Here is a 25,383-nt window from a genome sequence, read left to right on the forward strand (position 1 = left end):
TCACAGCCTCCCAGCAGTCCCTCCCCATCCTACACCAGGGGGTAAGACTGGAAAGCCAGGCTCTCCAGATCTATGACCACACCGCCATGCCCACTGCAACCCCTGGGGCCAGCTGCAGGCCTGCAAGGCCCCATCTACCCAGGGACCCACCATCTTCACTGAGGCCACAGCCCTCACCCAGGCCTGGTGCCTTCCTGGGGCTCATCAGGTCTTCTCCCTGACTCCTCAGTCCTGTTGGTCTGTCCCCACCCAGCTGAGTCCCCTGCCTCACCCTACAAGTGGCCTAGAGCGAGAGACCTTCCTGACAAACCCAGAAGTCACCTGTTCTTTAAAATGTTTATTTTAAAACATGAAACCCAAGCTGAATAGAAACCACAGAAATTACATTGACAAGATTTTTAGTATTTGCCAAGAAAAATAAAGTCCCCAAAGAAATAAAGATCAAACCCAAAACCCAGTTTTAGAAAACAAAAAACACAGCGACAGGACACAGCCATAGACCTACAGAGGCTGAGGGGTGCGGGCCCGGTGCAGCTCGGGTGTTAATGCACTCGGGGCAAGATGCGAGGGGTGGGGGTGCTTAACAAAATCATATATGTAACAAATAGGGGAGGAGCGCAAGCATTGTGGCTAAACATAGATTCTCACACAAAAGGCCCTGATCACTAGGGCCCAGGGGCTACCAACTGACCCCCCTCCGGGCTGGGCAGAGCTAGAACCTGGGTAGGGGGGCAATGGTAGGGATCTGGAATTGCATAGTGAGATGGGGTGGGTGTCAGGAAGAAGGGTTGGGGTGCTCCCAGCCAGGCCCTCCCACTACCCAACCTCACCTCGCTTTGGAGGGCTGGTGCTGGATGCCAGCAGGGGAACCCCATCACTATGTCCCTTGCCCCAGGAGGACCCTCCCGAGGGCCTGGCAGGGCCCTGGGGTCAGGCAGTGGCCAAGCCCCCATGGCCGCCTACTCTCCAGAGTCAAGCCTCGCCCATGTTCCAGAGCCCAGGAGGGCAGGGTGGGAGTGGCAGCCTGGCCTGACATCTTAGGAGGTGTGGTGATGTGGTTGGATAGGGTGGTCAGGAAGGGGCACCAAACTCAGAACAGAAAGAAAACCAAGGGCATGAGCTGCTGAGATTGGGGTGTAAACCCCTCTTGATTTCCCCTTTCCTTTCTTCAGCCTCGGTGGATGAAGAATCACAGACAGAGCACGCACATGTGCGTGCGCAAACATACACACACGCACACACGCACGCACGCACGCACACAATGGCAGGACTCCCGAGATAACAGGTTCACGGCCACATCCGGGCAGCGCCCACCTCTCATGCTATGTACATTCACCTTGTGGGTGGCTCTTGGCCACTGGCAGCGCTTGTGCTTCTGAGCAGGTCCCGGAGCACACGGCAGGCACTGCCCTCCAGCCCCAAGGCCGGGAACACGCCAGCAGCAGGCCGAGCAGGCTGGCTGTGGCCGGCCTCCATGGCCCCCACCTGGAGCAGGACAGTCCCTTCTGCTGAGGTTTGATCACACTGAGGGGCTCAAACACAGAGGCTGGAGGCCCAGGGTTTGCCACCGCCCTGCCCATCCCCTTTTGGTCCCAACACCAGCATAAAGAAGGGGTTTGGAGGACGGGCAGGCTGACGGTCACCCCAGGAGGGGAGGGTGATTCTGGGCAGGCAGCTGTCTGCTGCTCGAGGAGGGAGAGCCGCAGGTCTGTTTGGCCCTGCCACACCGGCCAATGGCCTCTGGCCACCCTGGCCTTGGCATGGGGCCAGAGCCTGAAACAGACCACACCATGTCGACTGGCTGGGCCAGAGCTGAGGCCAAAAGAGGCAGAACCTCAAGGTCCTAATTTGGGGGCTTGTTCTATACCCCCCAGTGGCAGGAAGCACAGCAAACATCGTACACCAAAGCCAAAAGCACCATCGGGAAGCCTTGTTCCCACTTCACAGGGAGGGAGACCGAAGTCATGGCAACCTGAGCCCAAGACCCTGGGGATGTGGTCCTCCTAGGTGGCACCTGCCTGGGGAAGGTCGGGGTCTCCAGGCCCTCTGGGCTGCGCGTCCATCTGCAGCCTGTCCCCAGCAGCACCCCATGAAGAAACTGCTACTCCAGCCCTGGATCCAGCTGGCCACCCAGCCTTGGCTCCAGGCTGGACTTGGGTCACACTTGCTGGCTCTGGGTTGGCCAGGGGCACCATGGAGGCTGGGAGTGAGGTTAGTGGTTAGTCCCAAGAAGGGCAGCAGAGGCTGGGTGCACATTCACAGCTGGCTCAGTCCAGCCCCTGAGGCTGGGCTCCAGGGACACTGCCTCTGCCCTGGGTGGAAATGGAACCGAGGGAGGACTGGGGCAGCGGTTCTGCTCAGCTGCCGCCCCAGCCTGCCCTAGAGATGACAAACGTGGTTAGTGCAAAAAACAAACCGGATGAAGCTGCCAAGTCTTTGGGGTTGGGGGAAAGGGGGGTTTGGCACCAAGAAGGTGGCCAGCACTGGGAGGCCAGTGAGTGATGCAGGCTCTGTGTAGCACCTGCTGTCCATGGTGGGCTGGGTGCCTTGGGGAGGGTGAGCGCTGGGGGACAAAGCAATGCTGGGCAGGAGGCAGAACATAAGCCCTCCTTGGCGAGAGGCTCTAGGCGATGGCAGGAGGTGAGGCTGTGGTCAGGGCAGCTGCCTGGATGACAGGGCTGGTGCCAGATGCTGTAGAGAGACAGGTGCGTGGAGGGTTCCTGTATGGAGACCATCTGTCCCTCTGTGGCCAGCGACCCAGGCAGAGGGGCTGCTGCTCTGCCTGTAAACTAAGAAGTGATCCACAGAAGCCTGGGGGTGGGAGCAGGAAGAGCTCAGCACTGGAAGGGAAGGAGGGCGGGAGAGACCCAGCTGAAGAGGGCGGCAGTCAGGTGCACCATCTGCAGAGGGAGTGTATCGGGACAGGAGCTCCTGGCACAGCGTGGGGCTTGGTGAGTCTGAGGGGACAGTGAGACGTGGAGAGCAGATGGCCAGGCAAGGCCAGGATGGCAGCAGTGTCTGTCCAGATGTATGACCGGGCTGGGGTGGGAATCTACATGCCCCTGCATGGGGAGTGGAGGGGCAAGGGACCGCAGAGGGACCAGGCTGGCGCTTGGAGGGTCCAGCAGGCAGCCGCGGGGTGGAAGCAGCAGTGCTGGCCTGGGGGTGGGGGAGGTGATTGGCACATGGGGAAGGTGGCTGGTCGGTGCGCGGTCTAGTGCCCACTGCCGCTGGAGTCAGGGCGAGGCTGGCTCGTGGCGAGGTATTTGGCTCTCATGCTGGAGGAATACTGCAGGAGAGAGGGAAGGTGGGTCAGCAGGTACCAGGCAGGGCCAGGCTGGCCAGGGGCCTCTTCAGTGTGGTCCTTGGTGGAGTGAGCCAAAGCCAGCCTTTAACAGGCAGAGTAAGACAGTGCAGGACGCAGCTGACAGAGCCCCACAGGGAGGGGACTGGGGAAGAGGCCACGGTCCAGGCTCTGAGTGCAGCGGAGGGAGGCAGTGGCCCCTAGAGGGCAGAAATGGGCTTCAACTCTGCACCCTAGAGCAGGGGACTGAACCCCTTCTCAATCAGATGAGCATATTCAGTTTCTTCTGCTCCCCTTTGCTGGCATTTGGGGATCCGTCAGAGCCTAACAACCCTGAGAGCCTTAACTACACCCCACATGCTCAGAACCTGGAAGCCACGTGCAGGCTGCGCGCCAGTGGGCTAAGGCCCAGGCCTTTACCTAAAGCTCTATCTAAAACCGGGCTGGGTCCTCTGGAGGCCAGGCCATGCCACAAGTCACAACCAAACTGCTCATAGGAGTGAGGTCACTCTGGCCTCCTGCCCTGCCATAGCCTCCTGCCCCATCATCCCTCACTGCAGTGACACTCCCACCTGCTTGGGTCAGGTAGGGGACTACCTGCAGGGTCATTCTAGGTCTCATATTCAGGAGCAAGTGACAGGTGGGGTGACCCCACCCCAACTGGCCCTGCAGGTGGCCTGTACCTTTTTGCCACCCTCAACCGTAAGTATGAAGGCTTTGAGCAGTGCATTTGTGTGCAAGAAAGTGGGGTGTCTGAGTGCTCATGGGGAGCACACAGACAAAGCAGGTGTGAAGGTCAGGCAGTGTGCAAATGGCTCACATGCCCATGACGAGGGCAAAGGCCAAGGCTGTGCCAGAGGTTGTCAGTGGCACAGAGGCCTGGCAGGCTGATCCTGCTGGTCTCAGCTTAGGCTCCTGCAAACCCAGGGATCCCACGCTGGTCCCCATAGCCCCCAGATCCAGAGGGACAGTGTTTCTGGGGTTCCTCAAGGCCGTCCCAGAATGGCTAGAAGGTTGTGAACAGCCGTGAGGTGGCCATGGAGTGGGCAGGAGGAGCAGCAGCACTAGGAGCCATGTCATTCCATGGACATGCAGCAGGTATGGCAGGGGGACAGCCAGACCCTAGAGGAGCCCCTGCATGTGCCTGTACTGCCACATGGGACAGTGAGGCCACACTTTTGCCAGGTGACATGCAGGGCCGAAATGGGGGCCAGGCACATAGGCAAGTGCCTGGGTGCATGGTTCCCTCACTGAGAGGTGACAAGCCCCTTGTGCTGGTGGCAGGGTCTTTAGAGGATGGGGAAGTGGGATCAGGCTGGCTGCCCCTGCTGTGAGACAGGCGGACCGAGGGCCAGTCAGAGGCCCCTATGGCTGGGCTGTGCACCCCGAATGGCACCGGACAGGGCCCGAGGTCAGCACTGGTGGAGGGCAGGAGGAGGCATGGAGGCGCAGGCGAGTGCCGTGCGGGGTGGGGACCGGCCGGGTCAGTACCTGTCACTCTGAGGGCACAGCTACCACAGCGTTCGGGCACTGTCCAAGGGCTTAAACTGCCAACCTGCATGGCTGCCAGAGTCCAGGGCAGCCAGATAGCGCTAGGAGGGCCCAGGGTGGGAGGGGTGCAGGAGAGAGAGAGAGAGAGGGGTGTCCTCAACGCCAGGGCGTGGCCAGCCCCAAGTGGGCTATGGAGCCAGTTGGGCCTAGGGGTCAACAGCTCGGGATTGGCCTGGCAGCCCAGGCCCAACTCTGCTATGGGACGGCAGGACAGTGGTGGGAGTTCTCAAGTAAGGCAGCCTCCGCCTCGTGGCCTGTCCCTGTGGCCCAGCCCCTCCAGGCAGCCGGCCTATAGCTTGGCACCAGCTCCTCTCTGATGGCAAGCCCATCCTGTCCATGCTTGTCCGTATCTCACCCCCGAGGCCAGAGGGGACACCAGGCCCAGGCTGGAAGAACCAAAGACTGAGACACAGGTGGAGGCTTCGGAAGAAGAGGAGGAAGGAAAGAAAGGAGGAAAGGCTGGTCCTGGGAGGAGGGGAGAGTGTGCCAGGCGCCACAGTGAAAAGTGGAAGTCACACCCTTCTACCCAAGACTGGCCACGACTGCCCACTGACCTCAGGGCACCTACAGACTGTCATACTAGAGAGGCCCTGGCTAGGAAGCACCCTCACAGCACTAGAGGTTCACAGCCACCCCAGAGCCCATGCTGCCCACGAGAGTCACACCACGTCATGAAAGTGGTGGACAGCGCAGCCCCTGGAGGCCAAGGGTCCCTCCCACCCCTGTCCTCCTCCCGAGACTTACTGAGGGTGGTGGGGATTCACGTCCAATGAGAGGAGTGTTCTCACAGCGGGGATTCTGGAAATTGGCATTCTGGCTCCTGAGGAGGAAAGAGGCTATAAGCACAGTGGCCCCAGGTCTGTTGAGAGGGCTCACCTCTGATCCAGGCAGACCCTGTGCCTAGCCCTCTGCCTGGCACCCATCTTCAATGCTGACCTCCACAGGGTGTTCTTACCTGCCACCTACCTGTCCCCCACTGGTCACCTATTCCTAGCCAGAGCTCACCTCCCACCATGTAGCCAGGCTCTCCACCTGACCATGTGGCCCCTCACTGCCCCTCCACCAGGTTCACCCAGGGGTAGGAGGTTCTCAATCCGGGCTGCTCCCTGAAGTCTGGGGGCTGTCTGTGATGTAGCCCCCTTTCCCTCCTGTGGGCCCATCCTGTACCACCACACTCCCCTCTGTCTAGGGAGCCCCAGGCTGGATTGGTGCAGCTGCCGATCTCTGCCCATGGCTCCCAGAACCAGCAAACCGTGGCTCTGCCTGTCTCTCGATGCTGACCCCATCCTGCTGTTTGTGACTCACATGTACTCGGTGACTGGGGCGTTGCTGACTGTGTGTGCCGCAGCTGGGATGCTGGTCTCGCTGCCATAGCTGCTGCCGCAACTGTACAAACTGGGCATGTGCACACGGTAAAGGCTGTCATGTGCCTGCCGCGGCCCTGGGGCAGCCTCCTCTTCTCCATCCTCATCAGGGCTCCTGCAGGAAGGGTCATGTGACACTCAGGACTGCACAAGGGAACCGGCATAAGGCCCAAAGGCTCCAGTTCTGCTGGGCCATGTGCACATGATGGACTGCACCTGGTCACCCAGGTGCGAGCCTCTACCTCAGCCTCCTCTGAGGTTGGGTACTAAGAAACCACATAGTCACCTGCAAGCCAGACTGTCTGTAGCCTGCACAGGTCAACAACGGCTGTCTGCTTATTAAAAGAAGGGTGCAGTCCCCTCCTGGGGAGCACAGAAGGCTGGGTACTGTCTTTTGGCCACAGGGCCAATCTGCACCACTGGGTGGCCTGAGCTGGCATTCCCTGCCTCGATGCCATCCAGCTTTCTGCCCTGAATTCTACAGTGGTTGTAGGGTGAGCCAGGGTGCTTGGGCCAGACCTCTGCTGTTATGGAGCTCCTGTGTGGCCTGTCCACCCAAGATGGGACGCAGCATTGTGCTGCTGGATGGTGAGCAGTTCCAGAGAGAGACAGAGGCAGCTGCTGCTGAGCGGTGACCACCAGCTAAGCCCAGGGCACGGCCCACAACCACTGTGGCTCATCTGGCACCACCTGACTCTCAAAGCGTGTCTTTCTACAACTCCTTTTTCACTGCAAGGGACACTGAGGCACAGGATAGTTAAGAGTCCCAAAACTTGTCCATGATAACTCCAAAGATGGACTTAGGATCTGAAAACAGCCATCCGGTTCAAGTGCTGTGCTCTTAGCCATTCCACCAGAGCTGCTATCTTTATTACCACAGCCTCCATCACCACCAGCACTACCACACCACCATAATTATCACTGCCGCAGCATCACTGTCATTGTCACCCCTTCACCATCACCATGATGAACACCATCATCACCACCACTGACCATCACTGTCACCACCACTATCATCACCACCTTCACCCTCACCACAGCCACCAATGTCTATCACCACCAGCAACATCGTCATCATCACAAGAGAAAACAACAGAAATCCAGGCAAAGGGAATAAATCAGATCTGAGCTACCTGCCATCCAAGCTGGGCATCAAGAAGCAGCCGCAGCCCAAATGGGAGGAGAGGCAGCAGGTCTGGGAGATGGACCACGGGGCTTCTGTAAGGGAAGGAGCTCGACGCCCTCCACCCCACTCAACCCAGGATTAAATGAGGAACCTGAGGCAGGGGCTGCCAGGAACCCCACCTCAAAGATACAGACAGAGTGGCTCCATGGGAGCTCCATCTGGCCGATCCTGGTTGCCCAGCAGAGGCCACAGCCACCTGAACTGCCCCTTCAGGAGGTCACATAGCCGGGACCCACCCACCATTATGTACCCCTGCACCCGAGGACCTGGCCTTTAGGAATGGTGACCTGTGAGCACGCTCCTCAGCATAGGGGAACAGGGCCAAGCCAAGGGCACAGGAGACTCTGGTGCCCCTCCTTGGCTGAGCTCCTCTGTGGAATGGGAGCACTCAGCTGGAGCAGAGACCTGCACCTCTGGGGCCATGAGCTGGAGTCTCCAGGACCCCGTCCCAAAGACAGCGGGGCCACATTTCAGGACCTGCTCAGGCTCACCTCTTCTGCTGCCAGGTGTGTGGGACGCTGCAGACGATGGAACTGAACATGAGGGCCGTGACGAAGGAGAACAGCGCCAGGTAGATGAGGCCCTCGATGCCGTCATAGCAGAAGCCCGTCAGTGCCTGCACGTAGTCCTGAGCCAGCAGAGATGAGACACAGGGAGAGGGAACAGGGACACAGAGTCAAGGGCAGAAAGTGTGAGATGGACGGGCCAGGCAAGCTTCAGCTATAGCAGCCTGGATGCCCTGATGCCAGGCTGGGCTGAGGCCCCCATCACCTACTGAGTCTGCTGTTCTCAAGGGCCACTCCTGCCCTCTCCACAGCTCCCCTCTACCCTTAGCTCCCAGCTCCCCTGACCTCTTCCCTGCCCCACAGTTCCCCTCCACCCCACAAGGCCTCCCTGACTCCTGACCTCCTCGGCACCCTCTGCCCGCTGTGGCCCTCACCAGGTGCAGGCTGCGGCAGTCTACCAGGGCGGTGAGGTGCTGCAGATTCACTTCCGTGCCGTTCAGCACCTCCTGGACACGGAGCAGGGGGTCCTGGGAGCAAGTGAAACTCAAGGTCAACACTGCACTATGCGGAGACCCAGGCTGAGAGCCTCCCAACCTGCCCCAGAAACCACCTTTGACCACTCCACCTTGGCACAGGCCCTGAGGACCCCAGCTTTTAGCACGTGTGATCTTGGAGTCTGCCCTGGACTTGCAGGCACAGGCGACATATGGGTACTTGTCCAATGTCATTACTATGTGAACACAGATCTCCCTTATCATTAGGGAACAGACAGCTACTGCATGCCACCGAAGAGGACAGGTTATGCTTTGAAAAATCCAATTTCAAGTAGCCAAGCCTCGTGACACTCGTCTGTGATCCCAGCTACTTGGGATGCTGAGGCAGAAAGATTGCATGTTCAAGCCTAGTGTGGGCAACTTAGCAAGAAGCTGTCTTGAAAACCAAAATGACTGTGGATCCAGCTCAGTGCAAAGGCTCTGGGTTCAGCCTCCAGTGCTAAAAGGTAAAGTCCTAGTTAAGGAACAGTGGAAGACAAAGGAAAGTCCTCACACTACCTTAAGTGACAAAACTGTACAAAAAACTGCACAGAGACAGCCTGACTCTGTTACACACCCATGACAGCATCCCATGTGTTCTATGTGCACACATGCACAGACACCTCCAGCCCTGTCCCACACACGGGGGACATGTAAGTAATAGAAACGGGGCCATGCAGTAACAGTAACAGTAATAGAAACTCTTTCTGTTAAAAGAAATGAGGACTAGGGACATAGCTCAGTGGTAGAGCACCTGCCCACCATGTGTAAGGCCACACCCCAGCACTATAAAAGGATGCTGGGCTGACATTTGCACGGGGGCCATGCAGAAACACCTGCAGGTGGACTGTGGCTCCTCCAGATCACCAACTTGACCCTGCACTGCTTCCTGTCACATATTTTCTTCCCTTCTTTTTTTCTTTTTGTGGTACTGGGGATTGAACCCAGGGCCTTTGCACTGAGCTACATCCCCATGGCTTTGTTTATTTTGAGATGAGGTCTTGCTAAGTCACTAAGTTGCCCAGGCTGGGCTTGAATTTGTGCTCATTCTGCTTCAACCTGAGTGCCGGGACTGCAGCTGTAACACTTTCTCTAGGGACCCGCTGGGATCCTGAGAAAAGAGAACCTACTGTTATGGGCTGCATTGTGTCCCCTAAAACTCCTGTGCTGAGGTCCCACCCAGAACCTCAGATCGCTGTGCTTAGAGAAAGGGCATTAGACAGTGAGGTCACCGGGGATTAGGCCCTGGTCCACTATGCCCGGTGTCATAAAGACACACAGAGAGGAATGACCCCATGAGGACTTGGGGAGAAGACAGGATCTATAAGCCAAGGAAGGCAGCCTCCAGCAGGATTGGCCCAGCCACACCTTGACCCTGGGCTTGCAGCCTAACCTCTGGGAATGTGAGGTACAAATGTCAGCCCAGCATCCTTTTATAGTGCTGGGGTGTGGCCTTACACATGGTGGGCAGGTGCTCTACCACTGAGCTATGTCCCTAGTCCTCATTTCTTTTAACAGAAAGAGTTTCTATTACTTTGAAAAAATAAAGAACATAATTATTTTTTTAATTCTATCAAAAAATCTCCAAGGGAGAAGAAAAATGGAAGGAGAAGAGGAAAAAAGACCATTTGAACAGGTGTAGGAAACAGGACTCCCAGACTCCCCCAGAACCCCCCTTGGGCTCTGTAGCCCCTCACCTTGGTGGCAGGATGCTCCCGGGGGACGTTCCTCAGAAGCTCGGCCACAATGTCCTGCATCTCCACCAGTGCCTTGTGGCTGCCTGACAGCTTCTGCTCCACAGAGAGACGTAAGTTCCAGTAGCTGGACAGCCCATCCTCCCCACCCACCCCAGGCAGCCTGCAAAGTCCCCGGTGACCAGCTCTGCCCTCAGGCTCCCGGACTCACCCTGCTCTCCAGCTGCCTACACACCCAGGGGCCAAACAGCCCAACACGGTGATGGGAACCCTGTGCCCACTCTAGAGAACAAAGTCCTGAGGCCGACAGCGCTCAGGACTGAGAGACGTGCCATCCTGTACAGTGACTGGCAGCAGGGAAAGGGTTTGAGCAGTGGTGCTCACCCCCAAATCTCACCGCCAGGATACCCAAATGGACAGTATTCTGTAAAGGTGTCCCCAAGGTTTCTCCCACACTTGCCCAATGGACAGTCTGCCCCCTGCCCCCTAGGGGTTGCCCTGGACAGCCCACGGAGTGAAAGGAGTCCAGGGCAGTGGTGGCATTAAGCAGCTCACAAGAAAAGGTTTGTGCCAGGGGGACAGTGTGGCAGTTCCAGGCCAGCAAGTGAAGCCAACCCAGCATTCACCTGGCTGCTCTGCTCTGCCTCTGTGGAGCCTGTGGGCCGTGGATGTGTGGGCTACAAAGGCCAGAACAGGGTCTGCTCAGCCTCTCCACAGATACTGTGCCCTGGGCTCTCCCCACCCCTGTCCTGGCCCGGCCTCTCAGGGCAGGGCTGGCTCTCACCTGCTGGAAGGGGTTGGCAGCATAGGGCGAGCAGGCCAGGTAGTACTGCAGAATGTCTGCGGAGAGAGGGCAAGGTGGGCTGAGGCAGCAGACCCTGCGAGTCTGTGTAAGGTGTCTGTGTGCACATGTTTTCAAGTGTGTGCCTGCATGTGTCCACATGTGTATACTTGGGTGCTATGTCTGTGTGCACATCTGTGTGTGGTGCAAATGTGTGCACACACATGTATGCATGTGCACACATGTATATATGTGATTGTATACACACACGTGTGTGAGCTGTGGCCTCCAGAGAGATCCTTCAGGGCCCCCACCTATGTGGACTGGGGCTGGTGTAGTGACAGCACCTGCACTCAGCCCTGGGATCTGTGCTCCCAATCTGAGCATCCAGGAACTCAGAGCCTGTCAGACCAGACGTAGAACTGTGCAGCTCATCAGGAAGTCCCACCAGCCTCACCCCCAAAGTGCACCCCTGTCCATGCCCCATCCTACTTATTCAAGCCACTCCTGTCTTCAGGAGTCCAAAAGCCATGCCCCAGGTCCTTAGACCCCAAGAGCCCGAAGAAGCTTTTAAGAGGCTACTCCGTCATGACTCACATCTCTCTTCCGCCCTTCCAGAATAAAGCCCAGTCTCCTACCTGTGGCCTGGCCCTGCTAGCCTCTCTCTACCCTCTCCTCTCCCAGGAAGTCCAGGGCTGTCTAGTATTTGTGCCTCTGGCCTTTGCACAAGATACAGCCTCATCTGGCTCAACTCAGTGCCACCTGTTAGAGGCCTTCCATTCCCAGACCGCCCACTCTCAAGCAGCACTGGGCTCCCAGCTCGGGGAAGGTGGCCAAGGTAGTCCTGTTGGCTCCCTAGCTTCCCGGCCTAGCATCAGCTACTCCAAGACCGAGTGCTATGAAGGCAGGGACACTTCCCCGCACACACCAGCCCTGTTCACCTGGCTCTCCCAGTTCAGTCCAGCCAGGGGACCAACTCTGACAGGGCCACGGACTCACCCCCATTTAGCACCGAGTGCTCTTCCACCATCTTGGTCACGTAGGTGTCAGGGTCCACACAGAAGTCGCTGGAACCCTGAGTGGGCACAGGCAAGAAAGGGAGTTAGCTGGGCCTCCCCTGAGATGGTACCCTGGGCCCTCAGTGGGTAGAACCAACCCCAGGGTTCACTTTTGGCTCAAGAAGGTGGAGTATGAATCTCTGGGGGTTGGGAGTACAGATATGCTGTGTACAGATAAGGGGGTACAGATAAGGACCCAGTGACCTGGCACAAGGTGGGAGAGGACAGACTGGCTTCCTTCACCTCCCACCCAGGCTCAGCAGATGGGGACTGCTGGTCTTCCACCACTCACCACAGATACAGCTAGCTCCAAACCCAGGGCACCCCAGCTGATGACCAGGGCCAACACTCCCAGCAAGCAGACCCTTGGGACAAAGAAAATCAGTCAGCATCTCCCAGGCTGGGCACTAGGTCATGCCACTCACTGGGCTATGGATGGAGGGCAAAACCCAGGTACACCTGAGGACATGACCTCTGGCTGAGACCAGGCCCTCTCAAGGCCCAGGGCCTGGACAGGTTCCCCTTCCACCTTGACTAAAGAACAGGAGGTTTCCTGGGCTTTGCCTTTCCTGTCGCTAAGCCTGTCACCAGAGCCTTTTCTTTAGCAGATGAGTCTGCTTTCCTTCTCTCTCTTTTTTTTTTTCTTTGTAGTGCTGGAAATGGAACCCAAGGCCTTGTGCAGGCTGGCAAATCTTCCATCACGGGCTACCCCCCCAGTCCCAGTGTCTGCCTCACAGAGCAGTATGAAGGTCCTGCTAGCCTCGGCCAGACCAGGCCCTGCCAAGCTTCATCCCCAAGGGCAGCCCTCTGAGCACCGTGGGCGGGTGGGCTCTTGCCTGCAGGGCTGGGCCTCCCGCACTGACCTCTCCTGGCTCCCACACTGTGTTCACTCCCAACCTGCAGGCCTGTGTGCTGTCCAAGCCTGGGCCTCCACTCCACCCCCCCCCCCACGCTCCTGAACTCTGGATGCCAGGTACACGCAGCCCTGCTACCTGACCAGGCTTTGCGTTTCCCTAGTTCTCATTACCTGTGAACTTCATTTTACTTATTTGTCCCTCTTAGGCCTAGGAGTGCCACTGGGCAGGAGCTGGAGAGTTCTCTGGACCCTTCCTGCACAAGGTGCATACAGGAGCTGGGATGTGGCTATGCAATTACTCAGGGAGGGACACTAACATCACCTCAGAGCCACCCTAAAGGCAAGCTGTCACTCTTTCTATTTCTGGGCCAAGGGGAGTGACTGGTAGCTGATACAACACCTGCCTAAGGCCACCAGCCTGGTAAATAATGAAGCCAACCAAACCTCCTCCATGTCCACGGGCAGAGGTTATAGGAGCTCCGGCCTGATCTCCTGGTTTCCCCAGCACTTGGGGACCTAGGCAAGCGGCTCCAGCTCTCCTGACTTTCCTGAGGCAACCCAGACTGGGCATCTTGGAGCAGGCTCTGCCATCAGAAACCCACCTCGGGCAGACCATGGGAGGCCTCTGAGTCCCACACAGACCCCATGATGGGGAGACAGTATCTCAGGTGCTCAACCTGTTCCTCCCACAAGTCCTACAAGAAGTCCCCTCCTCCAGACTCACCCGACCAAGATGCCCTTGGAGCTGCGGATGAGGCCCACCAGCACCAGGAGGCAGATGATGACGTCAAGCAGCAGCAGGCCCAAATAGCCCAGCCACCTGTGGGCACATGTGGGTGTGGGCCAGGCACAAATAGGGATGGGGTCCAGAGAGAGGGGCAGGAGGGGCAGTCAAGAGCTTGGCTCCCAGAAGAGGCAGCCACAGGCAGCTGCAGACTTGGGAACAGGCATTGGTTCCTGGAAAAAATGTCTGTCTGGCAGGTTCCTGCCACTACCTCCAGCTACCCTGCCTCTACCTATGAGGCCTCGGGTGCTAGAGGCTGAGATCAGGGCTGGGCCCAAGAAGGCCAGGACTACCTCAGGTGCTCTGGGAAGAAGCACTGGACCGCACCTGTACCAGTCATAGAGGTCCACCTGCTCAGCCAGCATCTCCAGGGACACGCCCGGGTTACTCCAGAAAGGGATGGCCTCGGTGTAGCCCAGCAGGGTCTCCAGAAGGCCCTGCAGTCGCTGGACAGCCCGCAGGGGCTCTGGTTTCCCAGCCAGCTGCCGCTCCAGGCTTTGTAGGCTGGGCTCTGCTGTGCGGTTCAGGGTCATTCCTGTGTCCCACACCTGCCGCCAGGACACAATGGAGCTGAGGCCCTATTTGCACGCCACTGCCCACACGCAACCCTATGTGCCAGCACAGCCCACCCCTATCTCACGGCCACTCACGCGGTCCTGCACCCCGGCCACGGTGCGGTTGGCATGACGGAGCGAGTAGGTGGCCCGGTGGACGCCGTCGCTGGTCTCCCCATTGCCATAGAACCCCACTGCGATGCCCGCGCTGGGGAGGACCAGGCTGTGAGGATGGGGGTGGGGAGTGGGGGAACCCCACCATCCTTGGCCCCACCCACCCCATGGCCCCTCCCATCGCCCTGCCCTCCACATCCCCCACCCTGCATTGGCCTCCGCCTCACCTGCAAACCAGTGTGGCGATGATGACACACCAGGCTGTGCAGCAGCAGTCAGCATCCAGGTGCTCATCGGTCTTGCGCCGACGGCAGCACAGCCAGAAGGAATAAAAAAGCAGGAAGAGGAGGTCCAGGGCGAGGCAGGCCAGGGCGGCGGCCCCCAACAGCAGCAGCGCCTGGGGGTGGGGGAGGCCGCTGGAGAATGTGGCCAGTACCTACTCCATCCTTCCCAGTCCTGGGAGGTGGCCCTGTCCCGGCTTGCGGGTAACAGAGAGAGACACCCAACACCTAGGTGACTGATGCTGGGAGTCTCTCGGGTGCTGGTTCCCAGGGTCTAGCGCAGCTGCCAGACTAGACCCTAAGAAGAGGCTGTGGGTGAGGTGTAGTTAGGAAAACGTAGTAACAAAAAGGGACTCAGGGGTGCTGGCCGAAGAGGTTCCTTGATCTCTCCGAGTGTGTTTCCTCGTACTTAAAAGGAATTAAGACATGGGCACAAGGCCTCCTGAAGTCCTGGCAGTCACAGGGGAAGGCAGATAGCAGGATGGGGGAGGGGCACGCCGCCTGCCCCCATCATAAGACAGCTACAGGAATAGCGCCCCTCCCAGGCCTGTAACTCCCCTCCCTGTCTCATGTGGGATGGGAAGGGATGGAATTGCTGCTCTCACTCCCATTCTGACCCTGCTCCCCAACATTGCTGGGGGTCCTAGGGGTTGGTAGGAAAATAGGGGCCTGCTGGGGCTGGGTACCACTCAGCTGACCACAGAAGTCCGTGGGGTGAGCACTGTAGAGGCACCGTTAAGTCCACAATGATCTGGGGGTGCCCGAAGGAGCCGTGCTCAGGACTGGCTTTGGGCACTTCACAGGGGCAGCTGCACCAGGCGGGATGAGGTAGAGGCTGGCCTCACCCACACCAGCTGCCCACAGCACCCCGACACACAACTCTGCCAGGCAACCCGGGGACAGTAGAACCCTCCTGTCCCAAGGCAGGGCATTCCCCAGAGGAAACAGTTTACCTGACGCAAATCGATGTGTTCGGAAGGCCTGCCATGGGGAAGGAGGGTGACAGGGACCAGCCCCAGAGCTGCCTGTTGCTGGAGCAGGTGCTGGCCCCTCCTTACCCAGGCCTGGCTACGTGCTTTCCCCAGTAAAGGAGCTTCAGAGAAGGAACAGGACAAGGACCAGGCCCAGGAACCCCTTGTTCAAATGCAGCCCTATTGGTGACAGGAGTAGCTGCTTCTCAGAAGAACAAGTACAAATGGTCAATAAATACATGAAAAAATGTTCAACATTGCTGGCTATTGGAGAAAGGCATATTAAAACAGCACTAGGGGCTGGGGATTTAGCTCAGCGGCATAAGCACCTGCCTTGCAAGCAGGCGGTCATGAGTTCAATCCCTGGGACCGATAAAAATGAAAAAGACAAAAAAAAAAAAAAAAAACAGTACTGAGGGGCTGGAGATTTAGCTCAGTGGCATAAGCACCTGCCTTGCAAGCAGGCGGTCTTGAGTTCGATTGCCGGTACTGATAAAAAAGTTAAAAAAAAAAAAAACAGCACTGAGATTCCAATATGGCTCTCATCAAGAAATATAATAATAACAAATGCTGGTGAAGACGTAAGCTAAAGGCTTTAGCTGGGGATTTAACTAAGAGGCATAAGTGCTTGCCTGGCAAGTGCAAGGTTGTGAGTTCGATCCCTGGTACCAAAAACAAAACAAAACAAAAACAAACAAACAAAAAGGAAACTTCTATATTGTCAGTAGGAATGTAAACTAGTATAACCATGATCAATGTGGAGACTTCTCAAAAGCTAAAACTAGGGCTGGGCATGATGGCACAAGCCTGTAATTCCAGCATGTAGGAAGCTGAGGGAGGAAAAGTGCCACAAATTTGAGGCCTGGGCTACATAGTGAATTCAAGGCCAGCCTGAACTACATGGTGAAACCCTATCTCAAAAAATGAAAACAAAATTAAACAAAAAAACTAGAAATTTATTTGACCTAGCCGTACCTTTCTAGGCATCTTCCCAAAAGAGTTAAGGACATCGTATTACAGGAATCCATGCATATCCATGTATGCATTCATACATACAACTCGTAACAGCTTGGTGAAACTGCGCCCACCATTCCCAACACAGGTTTCACGATGGAGACTGCTGAACACAAGAACATCAGCTTCACCGTGTGGGATTTGGGTGCTCAGGACAAGGTCCGGCCACTGGCACTGCTACTTCTAGAACACCCAAGGCTTGATCTTAATGGTGGACAGCAATGAAAGAAGGTGTGAAGGGGCTGGGGATTTAGCTCAGCGGCATAAGTGCCTGCCTTGCAAGCAGGCAGTCGTGAGTTCGATCCCCGGTACCAGTAAAAAGGAAAAAGACAAAAAAAAAAAAAAAAAAAAAGAAGGTGTGAACGAGGCTCACGAGGAGCTCATGAGGCTACTGCTGAGGGAAACTGCAGGCCGCCATCCAGCTGCTTGCCAAGCAGGACCTCCCCAACGCGATGAATTCAGACAAGCCAGGGCTGCACGCTACACCACAGGAACCGGTGTGTTCCTGTACCTTCCTGCCACCAGTAGGAACAGGCCCTGTGTAGAACTGGACGGCTTGGCCAATCACTTCTAGAACCAGAAGTGAACCAGAGCTCCCCTCCCCCTCACTTCCTCCTCTCTGCCTGTTTTTCTGTCATGTGGCAAATGTGGGACTCTGTGGGCCTCACTGTGAGAAGCTGTCTCCATAGGTTGGCCACGGTGCACATGCATTGTGTGATGTATGTATGGACGCTATCAGCAGCCACATCTTGCTTTCATTTAAATAGTTAGTTTCTATTACTGAGAACTGCAGACTATTACTTCAGTCTCTGGTATTTCTAAGCAATAGTACTCAGTGGTTTGTTTTTTTTTTTTTTTTTTTTTTTTATTGTGGAAAAAAGAATCATCCGTCAGTACTGAGGAGGGATTTGGATATGAGGGAACCTGGCCTCCAGGAGCCACCGGGCTGTAGATCAGTGTCAGGATCCATTTGGTGATTGGTTGTTAATCTGAACTCAGGGCATTTTAAAAAACAGAAACACACAGCAAGAACACTGGGACACACAGAAGGAAGACTAGGCCTGGTGTAGGTGCAGCGACTTGGCCCACATGTAGTCCATCGGACCATCTGTTTCTCTTGAAGTGCAAGATACGGTGAGAAGAGAATGCCACCCACTGCCTGGTCAGAGCAGAGGCCTGTCACCCACCTGTCTTTGGGTTGCCTGTATTCTAGAGCTTTGGGGTTGTACTCACACACCCACAGTGACCTTCAGGCAGGCTGGGAGGGCCATGACAGAGACATGGGGCCGATCACCCTCCTTCTCTTTTTTTTTTTTTTTTTTTTGCCTTTTTCCTTTTTATCGGTACCAGGGATCGAACTCACGACTGCCTGCTTGCAAGGCAGGTGCTTATGCCGCTGAGCTAAATCCCCAGCCCCGATCACCCTCCTTCTTGATCAGTGTGTGTCTGAGCGAGAGTGCATGCTCCCCGTGCTGCTCAGACACCTGGGCAACATCCGGGTCTCGCCAGCAGGAGCACATGCAGGCTGGGTCAGTGGGTTCACTCCAGACCACAGTCCTGGAGCTCCCTGACTCCATATGTGAGGACCTTCCTCCCTAAGCAAGCAAGGGTCTGATTTGCCATTGAAAAAGATGCTCTGTACTTTTTTCTTTTGTATTTTGATAAACACTGAAGAAGTTGGAGTTAAAACTATCTTGGGGAAACCTCAGAACTGGTTGATTTGGTGTTGTGGAACCTCTTGCTGCTTTCAGTACCCCGTTAGTAATCAACCATTTTGCATACTTGTTTTCAGTTTTCATTTTGACAAGCACTGGAATTATAGCTATTAGAATAAAGTCTCTTAATTATTAAAAAAAATAAAGAGGGATAAACGAGTTATTTGTAGGAAAATGGATACACCTTGAGACCATAATGTTAAGTGAAATACATCAGACACACAAGTTTAAATATAGCATAATTTCTCTTATATGAGATACCCAAACACAAATAAAAAGCAAAATAAAAGATAATGGGGGGAGGTTCCTAAAGGAGTTCTGGGTTTATTGAGCAGAACACTGTGATTCTATTTCTGCATTTTATGATGCACCTAGTAGTATCTGATACTTTTTTAAAAGTGCATAACCTTTAGACTTTATTCACCAGGGTTCTCTCTCCATTCATGATAAAGTCACCTTGTATTTGTCAAGAAAATAAACCTTTGAATATGAAAAAATAAAATGTACTTTTATACCAAAAAACGACACAAAATGAAATGAAACAAAACAAACAAAAAAAAATGCACCCCTACTGGCCCTGTGGCTGGAAGCACTCACACTTCCTGTGCCAGGTCGGGGGCTGACACTGGGCTGCACCCCACTTTGAGGAAGAATGCAAAGACTCAAGAACCCATGAGGCCGTGGCTAAAGGTCATAGCCCCCGTCTCTCCACTGCCCTGAGCCCTGCGGCTGTCCAGCAAGGAACATTCTGGGGACTGCAAGGCACTGGAGGTGGGCACCTGCATGCCTGGAGCTCAGTCTCCCATTGCCCTGCAGTCATAGGCTGGATGGGGAAAAGAGGCTGGCTCCAAAGCCACTGGTCAGAGGGGGCCCCAAAGCCCAGGAGCCCCAGGCATGGTGCAGGGGATTGAGACAGACCAGGCTGCAGCAGGAACCCCCGGAAGGAATGGCCAGAGGCAGTCCAGTCCTTGTACCCCAGCACCACCACCCCCCACTGAGCACCAAGCCTGGCACACAGAAGGTTGTTGGTAAACATTAGAGCCTGTGAACAGCAATGTCCTCTCACTTCCCAGACCTACCCTCACCCGCATGCAGCTGGGCACAGACCAGAGGTGCCGATCGCACCAGCTGGTGATCACAGGCCCCAGAGGGATTCCTTCCTGGGAGGTGAAAAGCAAAGGACAAAGCAGACTGTGAGGGCGGCGGAACACTCTCAGAGCCCAGACTCCGGAGGACCTGTATCCAACATTCTCACATCCATAGAGGGCCACACTGGGCTTCCCAGGCTTCTGGGGACTGTGCTGGCAGGCCCCATATGGGCCCTGAGCCAGCCAGACCCCTCTGGCAGGCTGTGCCTCTGCTCTGGCTCATAGGCCTCCAGGTCCCTGGCTGAGGTGGCCCTCACTCACTTGTTCCACCAGCCCTGCTCACTGAGGGACACAACTCTGGCAGGAGCCCTGGAACACATGTTCCCAGGGGTAAGGAAACTTTGGAGTGAGGAGATAAGGGGTTGATCCCAGATGGGAAACAAGAAAAACAGGTGCCCAGCCATTGGCTCCTGTGGTCACCCAGGCTGACCTGTCCAGCCAGTGCTCAGGCAGTCAGAGCACACAACAGATTACTCAGGCCTAGATCATGTCCTCAGTGGTGCCAGGACCACACACACTCCCATTTGCCAGATGGAAAACAAGAAAAAGCGAGATAAGCATCAGGCTGACAGGGAGCTAGGCAAGCCTGTTCTCAGAGGGCACTGCCCCACAAAGACAGCTGATGTCCAGCAGCCAGGGTGTCAAGGCAGCCCGAGTTTATGAAATGCCTCCAGGCGCCAGGCACAGTAGAGAAGGGGAGCATCCAGCAGGCAGTGGCCCTGCCCTGGGGCAGTGAGGCTACTTTGGCTCTGTGCAGTGAGAGGGGCCATGAAAACAGAACAGATTAGGGAAGCCGGGCATGGTGGTGCATGCCTCTGAAAATCCTAGCACTCTGGGAGGCTGAAACAGGATTCCAAGTGTTAAGCCAGTCTGGGGAACTTAATGAGACCATGTTTTAAAATTTAATAAATACAGGGCTGCGGATATGACTCAGCAGCACAGTTCCTACCTGACAACTGCAAGGTCATGAGTTCAATTCCTGGTATTGATAAATAAATAAAATTTAAAAATAATAAAGTCGGGATGTAGCTTAGTGTGAAGATCCTGGGTTCAATCCCCACTACTAGGCAAAAACAAACCAAAAAAAGGGACCATGGGAAAGAGTATTGGCAGTCTGCACTTTAAACAGGGCTGATGTCGGGGAGACAGCAGTACTGTCTTCCAGGAGGCTGCTCTGAGTGAGCAAACCATCAGGCATGAAGCTCTCAGTAGACCTTATGTGGGAGCCCCTAGAAAAAGTCAGCTATGGGGCTGGGGATTTAGCTCAGCGGCATAAGCGCCTGCCTTGCAAGCAGGCAGTCGTGAGTTCGATCCCTGGTACCGATAAAAAGGAAAAAGACCAAAAAAAAAAAAGAAAAAAAAGAAAAAGAAAAAGTCAGCTATGCTGGAGCAGGGGGCAGCGCTTCTTCCAGACCCAGCTCTGCAGCCCGGTGGCCAAGGAAGGACGAGGACCCAGCACCATGAATGCACGAAGTACAAGCATGCATCCACGCTCATCCATAAATGTTCACAACCACTCCCATGCACAAGAGCAGGCAGGCACACACACGCACATGCGCACTCTCTCTCTCTTTCTCTCTCTCCCTCCCTCACTCCTGGGAGGGCTCCCAAGCACCTGGACATCTACTGGGGCACCTGCCAGAGGCAACAGGCCAGCAGAGGAGCCCAGGCCCAGGTGGGACGACTCCCAGCCAAGGACAATCCAGGACCAGCACCCAAGTAACCCTAGGACCAGATCCTTGAGGATAGGAACATGTCCTGAGGCTGGCAGAGGGAGTGATCCAAGGGTGCAGTCAGGCCCTGGAGGCCATGACAGGCAGGCCAGGTGCCTGACATGCCCATTTCCCTGCCCTTAGGTGACCATAGCTGGTATCACACCTCTTCCCATCTGGTCCTGCTCCACGAAGCCCTTCGTGTTAAGACCTTCTATGCACTGAGGTCTGCCTGTACATCCCTAAGATGGTGCTGGCATAGCCCCACCAGTTCATCAACTAACTGGCCAGGGGTGGGGAGGAAACCCTTTCTCAGAGCCCATCTTCAGTCTGCCCCCAGGAACCAGTACAGAGCCTACACAGTAGACGCTCAGGACAGACTCCAAATTCCTATAGTGTTAGGATTAGGGTTGGGGCAGCTTCCTTCTGGCAGGGCTGGATATGAGTTGAGGTCCAGTTAGCCCCTGAGGTCAGGGGGTAGGCTGCAGATTGGTATCAGGGTCCCAGCCCCTCAGCTCCAAGACCAGAGAGGATGTCACTGAAGGTTAATGTCACAGGCGCCCAGAGCCTCAGCTCATGCTGTGCACCAGCAGAGCTGTCCCCATCTGGTTGTCCATGAGGTGGAGCAGCTGGATGCCTGGCACACAGAGCAGCTGCCTTGACCCTCTTGTCTGGGGACAGAGTACTATGGCCAGCATGATTTCTCCCCCATCTCTGTGGCCCAATTCACAGAGGTCAGGTGCCCATGAGGGCACCAGGCTAACAGCATCTGGTGGTAGCCCAGCCACTGCTGTCCAGAAGCTCATTCAGGATGAGAATGGGAAACGTTTGATCAGCATCTGGGCTTTGACCACATGGAATTTTCCGTCTGTGGCAGAAATGATGTAAGGGCTCGGTCAGGCGAGGCAGATGCTCGGCTCTGAACTGAGCCCTCAGTCACAGCACGGGTAATAGGAATGACACTGTGCTCTGCAGAGAGGTCTTGTGGGGACTCAGCCATGCATGAAGGGGGCTGCTGGCCAACCTACCCCACTGAGGTCTTTGCTGCGCCCTCTCTGAACGTGGGGTTCCTACTCCTCAGCCTGGACCACCTCATCCTTCTCAAGATCATGCAGCCCAAAGCCATGAACTGTGGTCACTGGAGACACTGCCCCTGTCCTCTGCCAGACTTTTCCCCAATGCCCTAGGGCCCTCCAAAACCCTTACCCACTCCAGAACATCCAAAGGCTGGGTCTGCAGGGGTCTGCAGTTTCACTGTATCCCAAGCAGGCCAGGGCTGGTCCTGAGGCAGTCAGGCCTATAGAGGATCCAACGAACCCAAACACAGAGGCCAACATTAAGTGGGTGAGTTGGGGCTGGGCCTAGGGCTCTCTGACCTCCAGACCTGAACATTTGCTACCCTGGGTCTGGAACTGTCCCCTTCAAGAAATCCCTACTATCTCCCCAACATTCAGCTCAGCCATCTCCCAGGGATATGGTGAGATGAGACTGGAACTCAAATCCTGCTTGACAGCAGGTCCTCCAAGGCCCCCAAGCCCTGGCCAGGCTCCCTGCAGAGGCAGATGACCCTGACCAACTCTGCTTCATGGGAAGGGGGCTGATGCGTGGCATCAAAGGCTTACAAAAAGCCCGGGCAGTGGGAGGCTCCACAGAATGAACGGGACAGGCAAAGGCAGAAGGCGTGGTAAGCCAGCACCCTGCCTAGTCCCCCAGCAGCCGGCTCATATCCACTGCACTCCCAACCCCACAGCTCCTTCTACCACAGCATGTGTGCATGTGCACACTTTCACACACAAGCCAGGCTCAGCACCAGTGTAGATTTTGAGACCATGGAGCAAGACACGCCTTCCCTCAACAGCACAGGAGGGCAAACATGCCACTCTAGGGCCCGATCTAGGGGGAGCGCCCAGGCATGGAAGCTCTCATACCAGGAAGAATCTCCCACAACAAACCACACCTGACCCCTGGAGCGTGATGGGTTCACAGGGTCAGATTGCCCTCCTGAAGCAGGACTCAGGACCACAGACACACCTGCCTCCCAAAGGCTGCAAGCACCCTCACAAGATAGCCTCATTCAGGCCTACCAGACGGCTTGGGCACATCCTTGCTCAGCATCCAGCCTTGAGCTGTGTGCTTGGTCCCAGGCTGACTCCTCCTGTGTCACTGGGGAGCTGCCAAGTCCCCAGCAGTGATGAGCTGGTACTCGGGAACAGGCCCCCAGAGGGGGTCACATACACTGCTAGTGGACTTTGGCATTCCTGGCAAGTACCCTGGGAGGGGAGGGCTCACAGACAGCAGTTCCCACTGAGACCAGGAGGAGTCAGGCAGCAGAGACGGGGCTCTGGTGGACTGGGCTGGGGCTTGGACAGGAGCTGTGAGCAACAGAAAGGACAGTGGGGTGCTTCCCTGTCACAAGGAGCTTCCCATGGCAGCCACAGCCTGCCAGAAGACAAGAACAGGTTTGGGGTATCTGAGAGGCTGCATAAGGGGCTCCGGCTGCAGCACCATCTAAGACATCAGTTTCTTGGGTCCAAGGAGTAGGAGTCATGGGGGAGGAAGTCACCAGGGGAGGGGGCCACCATGGTTCAGCCCTGCCCAGGGACACCACGAGTGTGAGCTTGTCAGAGCCCCCTCTCTGGGGCTGCCCAGCAGGAGGGAGCTCCCACCCTGCTGTACTCCCGGCTCCCCTGGCCAGCCTTGCACCTGGGCAGTGTCCATCGCAGGCCAGCGTCACACCTCTGCTCTGGGTTCCCAGACCCCAAGTGTGGCTGGTTGCTGAGTGCAGACTAGGTACTTGAAGCTCCCTTCACTCCACAAGTTAGAAGCCGCGTCCAGTGGCCTGCGGAGAGGCCGCCCCTCCCCCAAGCAGGCTGTGGGGCGCCGAGCTGACTGCACAGCGCAGCCCCCACCCCCAACACACTCGGTGGTGCTCTGCAGCCACGCTGGCCAGAAATTAAAAACAGATTTTCCACCGGGCCTGGCTTGGGTTTCATGAATTCCTTGACAGTGAGCTCGTGCCTGGAGAAAGCGCAGCCGGCTACAGCTACGCAGGAAGGAGGGGAGCATGGCCCCTGTCCCAGTGTAACCACCCCAAGGCCCAAGGGCCAGAGATTTGCGGCTGTGCATGTTGCTTTCCTGGAGTCACCTAGGAGGAGGACACCAAGGACAGACTGGGCTTGGGCGTCAGAGGGGAGCTCCCACTGTCCCCTCACAGGCTGAGTCCCAGAATTGCTGCAGCCCATCCCGGGGAGGGCACAGACAGCAAGGAGCAGGCTGGAGGCAGCTGCCCTGCCACAGGAGACACTGCTGTTTCGATCCCCATGCTCTGACACCCCTTTCAGGGTAAACACTAGAAAGCTCCCAATTCTCACCAAGCTGGTGTGCACACTTCCCAGTTACCGGGGGACTTGGCCACAGATCCTACCCAGCCAGAAGCCACAAGACAGGCCTGCCTGCCACTGAGGCAGACTGAAGGTCAGATCCAGAGCTGAGCCCCCTACTAAGAAGAGGAGGCCAAGAGAGTACAGCCCAGCCCTTCTTGAGGGTCACAGCTGGATACACTGAGGACTGGAATACCCTTCCACAATGGCCAGACACCCAACCCAGAGCACAGGGGACAGAGCAACTGATGTAGGGGTGTACTGCGCCTTGCACCCTCCTCAGAGGCAAAAGGAACCAGCTTCTTTCCAACGCTGGGGTCTGGCCACCATGGTGTATCTGTCTCTTTCCTTTAGGACCCAGGCTTATGCTAGCCTCCTCTGGGGGAAAAGACGTACCAACTGAGGGCTGAGGGTGGGTGACCTATGCACACAGGACTTCAGTGTGCAGTGAGCCTTGATTCCAGTATGCATGTGGTCATACTGCTGTGCACAAGTCCCTCCAGGGATACAGGACACGAAGGCCTCGCACAGGGGGGCACACGCCTTCCCCTATCTCTGGACAAGAACCAGAGCAGCCTGTGGCCAGCTGTCAAACACAGCCCATTCTGGCCCTGGCATCAGGCTGGAGGCTGGAGGACCCAGCTCCAAAGCAGACCTCTGAGCTCTGTCTGTAGCACAAAAAATACCAGGGAACAGGAAGATGCCAGGGTGTCTGCTGGTGAGGACTTGGACAGGCCCCACTTTATACCCTGGCTCTGGGATGTCCTCTAGAAAGTTATCTCATTCCTGCCTCTAGCAGCACAAGGGACTGCAGGCTTGAGGTGATGCAATGCCCACCCAGGATGCCCATCAAAGCCATATCAGGTTGGCTCCGGTG

The 25,383-nt window shown here is 56.3% G+C and overlaps 1 protein-coding gene across 2 annotated transcripts in view; it reads right to left on the bottom strand.

Annotated features, from left to right (window-relative positions):
* Positions 1–322: 322 nt before the first annotated feature.
* Positions 323–25,383, bottom strand: part of Ttyh3 (tweety family member 3) — a 30,358-nt gene continuing 5,297 nt past the window's right edge. The window contains exons 2-15 of one of the 2 annotated variants that reach the window (XM_063234082.1): positions 14,513–14,682; positions 14,268–14,379; positions 13,945–14,165; positions 13,558–13,653; positions 12,270–12,342; positions 11,919–11,994; positions 10,923–10,978; positions 10,142–10,234; positions 8,346–8,438; positions 7,897–8,033; positions 6,161–6,334; positions 5,600–5,675; positions 4,796–4,896; positions 323–3,289 (exon numbers count right to left, since the gene is read on the bottom strand). In XM_063234082.1, the coding sequence (XP_063090152.1) occupies positions 4,816–4,896; positions 5,600–5,675; positions 6,161–6,334; positions 7,897–8,033; positions 8,346–8,438; positions 10,142–10,234; positions 10,923–10,978; positions 11,919–11,994; positions 12,270–12,342; positions 13,558–13,653; positions 13,945–14,165; positions 14,268–14,379; positions 14,513–14,682 (1,458 nt within the window). In that variant the 3' untranslated portion in view covers positions 323–3,289; positions 4,796–4,815. The remainder of the gene's footprint in view (positions 3,290–4,795; positions 4,897–5,599; positions 5,676–6,160; positions 6,335–7,896; positions 8,034–8,345; positions 8,439–10,141; positions 10,235–10,922; positions 10,979–11,918; positions 11,995–12,269; positions 12,343–13,557; positions 13,654–13,944; positions 14,166–14,267; positions 14,380–14,512; positions 14,683–25,383) is intronic. The other variant, XM_003470052.5, reaches the window with a different exon arrangement.

This window comes from Cavia porcellus, unplaced genomic scaffold (genome assembly GCF_034190915.1).
Source record: "Cavia porcellus strain 051 isolate PalLab524CR breed Dunkin Hartley unplaced genomic scaffold, mCavPor4.1 scaffold_23, whole genome shotgun sequence".
Lineage (NCBI taxonomy): Eukaryota > Metazoa > Chordata > Mammalia > Rodentia > Caviidae > Cavia > Cavia porcellus.